This window comes from Homalodisca vitripennis, chromosome 1 (assembly GCF_021130785.1).
Source record: "Homalodisca vitripennis isolate AUS2020 chromosome 1, UT_GWSS_2.1, whole genome shotgun sequence".
NCBI classification, from domain to species: Eukaryota; Metazoa; Arthropoda; class Insecta; order Hemiptera; family Cicadellidae; genus Homalodisca; species Homalodisca vitripennis.
The window spans coordinates 136,454,844-136,465,942 of NC_060207.1; the positions used below are offsets into that span (position 1 = coordinate 136,454,844).

The 11,099-nt window shown below is 33.8% G+C and overlaps 1 protein-coding gene across 1 annotated transcript in view; it reads left to right on the forward strand.

The window, feature by feature from the left end:
- Positions 1–10,525, forward strand: part of LOC124371878 (neuroendocrine convertase 2) — a 255,711-nt gene extending 245,186 nt beyond the window's left edge. The window contains exons 11-13 of the mRNA XM_046830246.1: positions 1,210–1,374; positions 5,756–5,873; positions 7,139–10,525. Of these exons, the coding sequence (XP_046686202.1) occupies positions 1,210–1,374; positions 5,756–5,873; positions 7,139–7,300 (445 nt within the window). The 3' untranslated portion in view covers positions 7,301–10,525. The remainder of the gene's footprint in view (positions 1–1,209; positions 1,375–5,755; positions 5,874–7,138) is intronic.
- The last annotated feature ends 574 nt before the right edge of the window (positions 10,526–11,099 follow it).

The window sequence follows — 11,099 nt, forward strand, 5'->3', positions numbered from 1 at the left end:
TTGCTATAACTTAAGTATAATAAGTACATAATTTGGATAATTCTATTATAAGTAAGTATAAGTTATTAAAAAATAAAATGCTAACTCTGAAACTATTTTATTCAGATACTGCACATAAATAACAAAGAAAACCTTTAAGAATATGTTCATACCAATAAACCCATTATGCTAACATATCTATACTATTAAATAAAAGTGGCATGATATCTGTCTGTGTATTAAAGTGTGTATTATTTATTTAATCACGTAAAAAATACTGGGCCGACATTTTACATGAACATTATTAGGATACCTGGTTAACATATAGGCCATTCTTATTTCGATAATCCCTCCTTGCCACGCCCCACTATCCTCTAAGATGGTATTACAGCAAACACATATTATTAATTGAGAGAGCATTTTTCCTAGTATGTTTAATAATAATAATGTTTATAACAATATGTTTAATAAATTTAACCACTATTTTCAATTAAATTTGTTTACATTTATAATCTTGAAAGCATCGAGTAAGTTTGATAGCAACACCACTTCTTACTTCAACTTCTTTTTCTGCAACTGCTGTCGAGTAATATAATGTCCAGAAAAGAAAGGTTTTAGTAAAATACCATTTCTTGATCGTGGCAACTAGTTAAACTAAAAAATGGTATCGAAAATATAACTTATAAACATAGAAGTGCTCATACATGTGCAACACCTACAACATGTGTGCGAAGCCACGAGTGAATGCTAGTCAATTTATAAAATTATTAAACTGTACTTAAATGAGAATTGTTCTTACACCTAAGCAATTTCCAAATCGTTTCACTAACATAAAATGGTAACTAAATATATAGGTCTAATATGAGAAATATCACTACGTGGTATAATGATAGAATACATAATTTCAAACGCGCTCGAAAACAAAATTAGAGTGATGTAGGGAGGTATGAAGTTGTTAATATAAATATACAAATTTTAGATTAATTTCTTTCCAAAGAGCCCAATAAACTCCATTCTTAAAGGTTGTTATAGGAAAAATCAAATCCATTTAGGAAATTTGACCAGAGTAGTAAGAGATGCGCAAAAACCTACTTCAATAATTTAGTTTTATTAAAAATGTTAAAGAACTAATTTACCATTCCTTGTAATTGTAAATTATAGTGGCATTCCTAGGGTGGGCTTTTTCAAGTTCTCTCTATTTTTGTCTAAGAATCGTCTGTGTTTGTACAGGATGATACCGAGCAGCAGATCCGTGGTGCTGAAGATCAAAACTAACGCTTGCCAAGGCACAGACACGCAGGTTAGCTACCTGGAACACGTACAGGCTGTCATCACGCTGAACGCTACAAGGAGGGGCGACGTGGAGCTGTTCCTCACTTCACCTATGGGAACAAGGTTAGTAAAACATTTATAACGGTTGCCAAGGCACAGCCACTCTGAGATTGGCTACCTGGAACACGTACAAGCTGTCATCACGCTGAATTCCACAAGGAGGGGTGACATAGAGCTGTTCCTTACCTCACCTATGGGAACAAGGTTAGTAAAACATTTATAACGATTGCCAAGGCACAGTCACTCTGAGATTGGCTACCTGGAACACGTACAAGCTGTCATCACGCTGAATGCCACAAGGAGGGGTGACATAGAGCTGTTCCTCACCTCACCTATGGGAACAAGGTTAGTAAAACATTTATAACGATTGCTAAGGCACAGTCACTCTGAGATTGGCTACCTGTAACACGTACAAGCTGTCATCACGCTGAATGCCACAAGGAGGGGTGACATAGAGCTGTTCCTCACCTCACCTATGGGAACAAGGTTAGTAAAACATTTATAACGATTGCCAAGGCACAGTCACTCTGAGATTGGCTACCTGGAACACGTACAAGCTGTCATCACGCTGAATGCCACAAGGAGGGGTGACATAGAGCTGTTCCTCACCTCACCTATGGGAACAAGGTTAGTAAAACATTTATAACGGTTGCCAAGGCACAGCCACTCTGAGATTGGCTACCTGTAACACGTACAAGCTGTCATCACGCTGAATGCCACAAGGAGGGGTGACATAGAGCTGTTGCTCACCTCACCTATGGGAACAAGGTTAGTAAAACATTTATAACGATTGCCAAGGCACAGTCACTCTGAGATTGGCTACCTGGAACACGTACAAGCTGTCATCACGCTGAATGCCACAAGGAGAGGTGACATAGAGCTGTTCCTCACCTCACCTATGGGAACAAGGTTAGTAAAACATTTCTAACGGTTGCCAAGGCACAGCCACTCTGAGATTGGCTACCTGTAACACGTACAAGCTGTCATCACGCTGAATGCCACAAGGAGGGGTGACATAGAGCTGTTCCTCACCTCACCTATGGGAACAAGGTTAGTAAAACATTTATAACGATTGCCAAGGCACAGTCACTCTGAGATTGGCTACCTGGAACACGTACAAGCTGTCATCACGCTGAACGCCACAAGGAGGGGCGACGTGGAGGTGTTCCTCACCTCACTTATGGGAACAAGGTTAGTAAAACGTTTATAACGATTGCCAAGTCAAAGTCAAAGTGTTTATTTGTTAATTAACAATATAAAACATTGCATGACAATTGTCAGTATAAGTACAATAAACAGCCAAAATAAGCATTAATTCCTAACGACTTAACTTAAATGGTTTTGAACATAAAATAATCACTCACAGAGTAGAATTCCTTATCAAGTAATAAACACTTTAGTTATATTCTAAACTTACATACTACTGCTTCAGATCTCAATTCCAAGGGGATATGGTTAAATAATTTAATTGATGCATAGTACAACTGATTTTCAAAAAATGAAGTTCGGTGCTTTGGGATTGGCAATCAGAATGATTTTTTTAAATTGTAAGGAATCGGAGGTAAAAATATGGATGCTTTTCTTTAGGAATGTTAAAGTTTCAAGGATATATAATGCTCGGAAATGTAAGTATTTGATTAGAACGGAAATACCCCCTGCATGACTGGTTGGTTGCTAGCCCCAATACAATTCTCAGACATTTCTTCTGCAATCGAAATATATACTGTGTCCTGGCATTTTCAGAGCCCCAAATTGAAAGTCCATACGCCAAGTGGGGGTAAATACATCCATAATAGCCAGCCAAAAGTATGTCTCTATTGGCAACACTGGACAATCTACGCAATAGGAAAATTCCGCTGCTCAGTTTGCTACATACCCTATCCATATGAACATGAAAGTTAAGATTAGAGTTCAAGATCAAGCCCAAGAAGTTTATATGTTCAGACGAATTGATTTCAGAGTCGCCTATAATGATGGACGAACTTCCGCTGGCACGACTCATAGGAACTCCAATCTTAAAATCAAGAAATTTCGTCTTCGCAGTGTTAACGGTAAGTCTGTTATTATTAAGCCATTGGAGCAGACAACTACCCTGTACAAACATGTCATACTCAAGGTTTTCTCTGATTTTGTGAGACATATTGATAGAAGTATCGTCTGTAAATAGACACAAATTTCCTCCACTTACACTAGAAGAAATGTCATTAATAAACAATAGAAACAAGACCGGGCCAAGAACGGAGCCCTGGGTACGCCTGATTTAACTGTTTCTATTGAGGATAATCTGTGACTCAAGCAACCAGAATCGTCAATGAAGGGAATTTCAACCACTTGGCTGCGGCCTATCAAATATGAAGAGACCCAGTCGAATGCACTTTCCCTTATTCCAAGGTTATGAAGTTTACACAACAAGAGCCCATGATTAACAAAATCGAACGCCTTGCAGAGATCTAAGAAAACACCAAACGAATGCTGACGTTCGTCCAGAGCCACAGAAACATGATTGATGAAGTCAAATACGGCATCAAGTGTTGAGAAGCCCTGTCTAAAGCCAAATTGTTTTTCAAAAAGGACGTTGTTCTGGGATAAAAAATATAGTAAACGAATGAGATACAACTTTTCTAAGACCTTGGAAAATGTTGACAATATGGATATAAGCCTGTAGTTTTCTATGTCACTTGGGCTTCCCTTTTTTAGTAATGGTTTAACTACAGCTCGTTTTAGAACACCTGGAAAAACACCACTTTCGAAGGATGCGTTTGCTATGTTTGCCAATGGCAAAGCGAACTGCTCAGCAATGTCCTTAAGAAGACTAGAAGAGATACCATCAGCTCCTACTGAGTGGCTAGGTCTCAAAGATCTTATTACTGAGATTACTTCCTGAACGTCTATTGGCCTCAGAAACAACGATGGTGCAACTGTCTGCATCGTGTGGCATATTCCTTGAGGATCGGTTACATTTAAAGAGCTTCCTCCAAGACGATCACCTATTCTAGAGAAAAAGGCTTTAAACTGACAAGATATTTGAAGTGAATCGACTATCAAGGAACCACATTCATTCGTTATGGAGTAATTAGTAAAAGACTTACCTTTTTTGTTAGGCATAATGTCCTTAATGATGTCCCAAACGGCCCTGTTTTTGTTCGTCGCCTTTGTGATGTGCTTTAATACCAATCCTGATTGTTATTGTCAGGGAACAAGGTTAGTAAAACATTTATAACGATTGCCAAGGCACAGCCACTCTGATATTGGCTACCTGGAACACGTACAAGCTGTCATCACGCTGAACGCTACAAGGAGGGGCGACGTGGCCCTGTTCCTCACCTCACCTATGGGAAAAAGGTTAGTAAAACATTTATAACGATTGCCAAGGCACAGCCACTCTGAGATTGGCTACCTGGAACACGTACATGCTGTCATTACAATTTGAGTAAGTTTAGTCGTTTTTAAAATAGGTTGTAGCCTGAGATAAAGGTATTACAAACGTTAATAGCAAAATAAAAAATGGACCTTGGTATACAAAGATTACTAAAATAATTACCACAACCAATAATATATTATTCATTACTTATGAATTTGTGAATATTTAAGAAATTGCCATAGATATTTTTTTGGAAAGTTTTAATATACCTGTAATAAGCTCAAACTTCTTTTTTTATACTAGATTGGTATTAATTTTTCCAAAATTATAAAACTGATACTCACATAAAAAGTTGATATCTATATCAAAATCACTGTACAGATTTTCGAATCCACAGGGACTTAAAACATGTGTATATGAAAAAGGACACAATTATTATTTCTTAGTCTTACGCAAACAGACTACTTCCTAGGATTTTCGACACATACTGAAGCAAAACATTGCGAACGTAAAAAAATGAAATATGTTTCGGCCTTATGTGGCAATCCATATTCAGTATTAATTTATTAGAGTGAGACTGACTGAGACAACATACAGAAGGCATAAACACGGGACTTCAGCAGTTGGTGGTGTTTCGTGATTGTTTGGAGGTCGCTATTACTTCTTTAGAAAAAGTTTTGTTTTTAAGTTATTTTTTATATTTGTAACGACTTTCTTGTAATTTTTGAATAACAGTGTGACATCTTTAAAATTATTTCTACCTAAAGCAGTAGATTTATTTTCCTTTGCTAAAGTACTTAGATGTTTCCTTTAAAAACCCACATCACTGGCTCATTTTGTCTCAGTTTAACATCTCTGTATACATAACGAAACAAAGTTCTTTAATATTTAAATTCCATTAGCTTAATTTCCATAAGCTTTTAATATGTGGGTGAGGGGGGTGCAATCTGAAAAATTAAAAAAAAACACCAGGCGAAGTAGTAATGGATACTTCTGGTTTTATACCTAATAGGTCTTTGCAATGTTAACGACATTAAAGGAAAATAGCATCTAGTATGTAATTTTGTTTTTGTTCCTGTACAGATCGATGATACTGAGCAAGCGTGTGAATGATGACGACCGTCGTGACGGGTTCACCAAGTGGCCTTTCATGACCACGCACACTTGGGGCGAGTACCCACAAGGGGAGTGGACTCTAGAGGTGAGTTTTCATCTACATCACGTTTTAGTGGAACTACGTATTAGGTAGAACTACATCTCTCCCACTTACTTGTAACGAAAGTTTTTCCGTTTTCCTATTGGCTAATATTTTATTTTTGTGCAATATCGGTAAATCGTTTCTAAATGATTTCTTTCTAATTTATATTTTTTGAGATAACAGAATACAGTAACTTTCTATCTGATATGTTTTTAAATTTTATCATGTTTGAAATGTCGGTGACGTTTTCCTGAACTATTTCGTTCGGTCAATTTCTTTTATTCTCTTAATTCTCAAAAAAATTCAAATACATTTTCATATTTTCTTCTTTCTACTAACTAATATTTTATCTCTGAATTACAAAAAAAAACTAAAAATAATTTGGTTTATATTTTTTCTCATTACTTGTTTCTCAATTTATGATTTTGTAGGTTTTAAAACCGTTCTTCTCCTTAAAAAATTGACTGATTTAGATGCATATTTCTACTATTCGGACTATCCTAAATTTCGTATGTCTCGTGCGCCACTTAAGCTTTTTGCCAAACTATCATTTTTTTCATGTAATTTGTCTTACAGTCGACCTAAAGAAATATTTACAAATTAGCCCACTTATCAATTTATTTGCAGATAAACAGCTCTAATAACAATTTAAATTTATTAAACTTTCAGTAAGAGTATCACAAATATGTTTGTATTATGTTATAGTTACGTAGATAACTTTTGGTAACAAAATCACCGTTTTCCTGATTTTATTAATACTTAGGCTTAAACGGCCAGTGTCAACAAAGTGTTTATCTTCACATCGCTTTAAAAATGGCTGCATTAGCCACACACAATCTTGGAGAATTTTATTTGTTTTAGTAGATTTACTTATTTTACGCCTGTGGGAGCCTTTTTGTTGAAAGAAGGTGATCGCCTCAGCGAGGCTGAAATATTTCGAGATTTGCGTCGTGTTAGCAGTTTTTCGATGTGTGTGACCGGGAAAACTCATTATAGTTGTACTGTTTAATCACAATAATTTTGTGTTGTAATTGCCTACCGCATATTTTATTTTATCATTTTACAGACATATAGTTTCCCATTTTTGACCTGTTTCTTATGGTACGTACTGTAATTCCATGTAAAAGATCACAATTTGTAAACGCCTTTTAGGGAGTTAAAAGTGTTTCTGAACAGATCTGATCATTGAAATAACCCTCAAAATTGGATATAGGTTTTATGTATGTTGAATGTTTTGATCATATACCAACATATTCCTTAAACCCCAGGTCCGATTCAACTCGCAGTGTCAACAGAGCGGGTTCTTCAAAGAGTGGACCCTGATGTTGCACGGGACTCGAGACCCACCCTACAGTGACCTGCCCGTCTCCGACCCCCACTCAAAACTGGCCATCGTAAAGAAGGCCCATGAAGAGAGGAGCAAGATGTAAACATTCCTCTCTTTGGCGATTTATTTCACAAAGCAAAAACTCACTCATTGGGTTAACTGGACACAAATTATTTTAGACATTGACAAATTATGACTTCTGTGCCAAATGAGTCTACATTAGATTGAGAAACCTCCGACCGGAAATATAAAACATTTGGTTATAATAATGAAATTCATAATTGATGTATTGTGTCGATGACTGTAAACGTAAACAAAACGATGTATTGCTTTAAAAGCAACTCTTCACAAAACTTAAGGGACTTAAAATAACCCAAGATAAAGCTGTAATCAAATTTTTCGTTATCACGAGAAAACCTGCAGAGTTATACTGGTGCAACCAGTGTTGTACCGATTATTCCAAAACTTCATAGTCACAGCCCTTTTTGAACAAGCAAGAACATTAATTTTTATTTGTAAAAATAGTAAACATGTATAACGTAATTTGAACAATGTTAATCAAGTCCACAGTACATAACATAATATAAATTATGAACTCTTTATAGTATGTATATAAGATATTTATTTTAAATTTTAAAACTTGTAATTTTTTTAATTATCTTTAATTCGAAAAGTAATTTCCTTTTTTCATTGTTGCCTGACATCAAAATTCATACGCAAAATTGTAAGACATTAATATTTTTTTCAGCCATTTTCACGTGAATCTGATTAGAAGATTGCCAAACGTGACTACTATCTTTATAGTAGTCATACAAATTAAGATATAGCCATCAAGATATATTAGACCTTTAGAAATCCACTTCCTTCAAAGTGGAATTATAAATGTCTCATGTACTCACCAAGAAACTTGTACGGCTGTGACTATGAAATGAACACTGCAAACAGCTGAGCACACCACCTTAAGGAAGTTCTATCGTCCATAATATAATACGAGTACAATGTACGAAGTAATGATACGTTTTTTGATTTTCCTTACACAGCTTTTGACTTGGTTTGTATAAGAATTGTTCTTTTTATGAAATTACTATACGTAAACACACTAAAAAGACAAATATAAATTATTTTATGAAGTCATCAAAGATGGCGAATGTACGAGCCGAGTGCATTTGAATTTATATTTAGCTCAAAACAAATTGATCGCAACAAATGATACCTAAGTATTAAGAACTGTCTGGTACACAAACCATCGTTAGTATAAAAATTGACTTAGAAAGCCGAAATACATTATTCTATTCTAAGAACAATACAAACGTAACATTTTTATATCTTAATTAATTTATATAGGTTTCCATCTTAACCAGTTTTCTAAGGAAACCCTATATTATATGTTAGCGTATGTTTTAGGGTTTAGGTAGAATCTCTGATTTAGTATAGAAATGTAGATTACTCGTTGTTTTATCTGTTCATTGGAACAAATTTGCTTTTCATATTTCCGTGTCACTAAACAGTATACATATGGACTTCGTCGTTTTACTTTCTTACCCTTTTTCCAACCAATGGTTATAAGTATAAATTAGATAAAGGAAGGGGTGTATTCTAATAGCTTATTATTTATATATGTATTTAAATATACAACAGCTGAAACAACTATTCACAATTTTACTCACAAATATACATTACCACTGACATTTCTACTATTTTAAGGTATAATTTCATCATGGAATTAGTGAATTTGATTTAAAATTGGTAAAAACATTTCTACACAACGTTTTTCCATACATTATAATTACTTTCAAGTTTTAAATGCAAAATTATAACCTGATAGTAGAAGAAAACTTAGTGTTGAAATGATATTTTTTTTTAATGGAACAACTAAATGTTTTGTAATTTACAATATTACTTTTAAAAATTATTAATTATACCACAAATTAATTCACCAAAATTTGTTTTAATTAGTGAAAATTTGCGAAAGATAAATTTATATAAAGTTAAATCAAAATTCTAGACTCTAAATAGATCGTATTTAAAACATATTTATTGGTAATTAAAAATATTACCACTTTAATTAAGCAGTTTGATTATGTAGTTATTTGAACATGCAATGTTCATAATTTAAATATAATCGTGAAACAAAGTAGCTTGTTTACAAAAAGTCAAATTGGGCATATCATAGTTCGACGAGTTACTTTTATAGACGGCTGTGATTTAATTTTACAAACATTTGTTGAGATGAGATAGAAACTAATATCAATATTGGTTCAAAAGTATAGGCAAATTATTATATTAATTATAACATTTTAAATAACAAAAAATGTATCCCATTTTTTAAGCTTACATAGTTTATCTTGTTAAGTTTATTATAACTTTAGTCAAAATAAGTTAGTTAGAAGCTTTAAATACTATATTTAATTTGTTAAATATTCATTGTGGATTTTATCAACCCAGTATATTATCAGGTCAAAACTACAATTATGCAATGTGTAACTATATATAATGTCATTTTATGTTTTATTTTGTCATACACAATATATAACTTTAAAAAATGTAAAATCTTTGATTTGCACAAACCTTATCTATGGACCCATATAATGGAAATATCATACCTTAGTATGTCTATTATACCAAAAATTTAAATTTATTAGTCTCATTTTGAAGAGATAAAGGGATGAAAACGAGAGTATTATATTATTTTTACAAAAGTAGATTTTTATAGGGAATGAAGGATCTTAAGACAGTGTTTTCTAATGCATGTTAGAGTAGAAAAGATAGTTTTAAACCTGCACGACGCTGGACGTCACCCGCTATAATTAGGGTCCAAACGTTTGCACAATTTATTTACACATATATTTTTGTACTCTTAAATCAACGATAAGTTTAAGTTATTAGTTTTTTTTACCACTTTAACAGAATTAGCCGAATACAATATTGGGTGATCATTAATATAAAATAACATTGAACTATTCATGCAATGAAAAAAAAAAACTGCTGAAATTATTGTATATATTTCTGTTGTACATAATATATATTGCTGCTTGTTTTTATGAATTCCATGTCTATGAGTGGTTTTCGTTTTAGCTCCATTCGTTACTTGGGTTATGTTTGCCAAAGCTTGACCATGACTGTTTACGCAACACAGGTAGTTAGAATTATCTGATTGATTGTAAATATATTTGAAATTGTCGTCTATAGTTCTATTTCATAAAACCTAACAACAACTTGGTTTATTTATTAGTTAAATTGTAGAAGATATTGTATTCCTTAGTTTAGTAACACTATTTGTAAAATAGAACAGGTATATAATAATAATAAAGTTATAAATATTCTGGTATGCAAAATGTCTTTGCTTTGACCCTGAGATACCCCTCCTCAACTTTTTTTAACATAGAGGGAAGTTTTATAACTGTTTAAAGAAGTAAATCATAAAATAACAGAATTGGATGAAATTTAAATGAATTCATAAACTATCTAAGCAATAAATATGTCAGACTAATACGATATCAGTTGGAAAAGTATATTCTTGTATCGGTCTCATTGTCTGGCGGGAATACGTAAAGTAAAGAACGTTTTCATGTAATACTACTCGAATCTCCGATCCATTGCAAACACGTATTATTTACATAATTACGTTTTCAATATCTGAGACAGTAAAATTATATGAATGGTGTGAACAAATAATACTTAAATCAGTCACAGTTTGCTTCTTGCGAAACTAAAATACTTTGGCTTTTGTGCGGTAGAGTTGGCAGGTTTCAGTCTTGTCAGGAATCAATGTTTCAAGTTACTAAACTGGGCCCTGATGTTTATTCTCCGCTTCCAAAATCACGAGGGGTGCCGCCAGGAAGCTGTCTGGGTCCTGTGCTGTTTACACTGTGCACAGCAGCCCTAACCGATTGGGTGAAGCA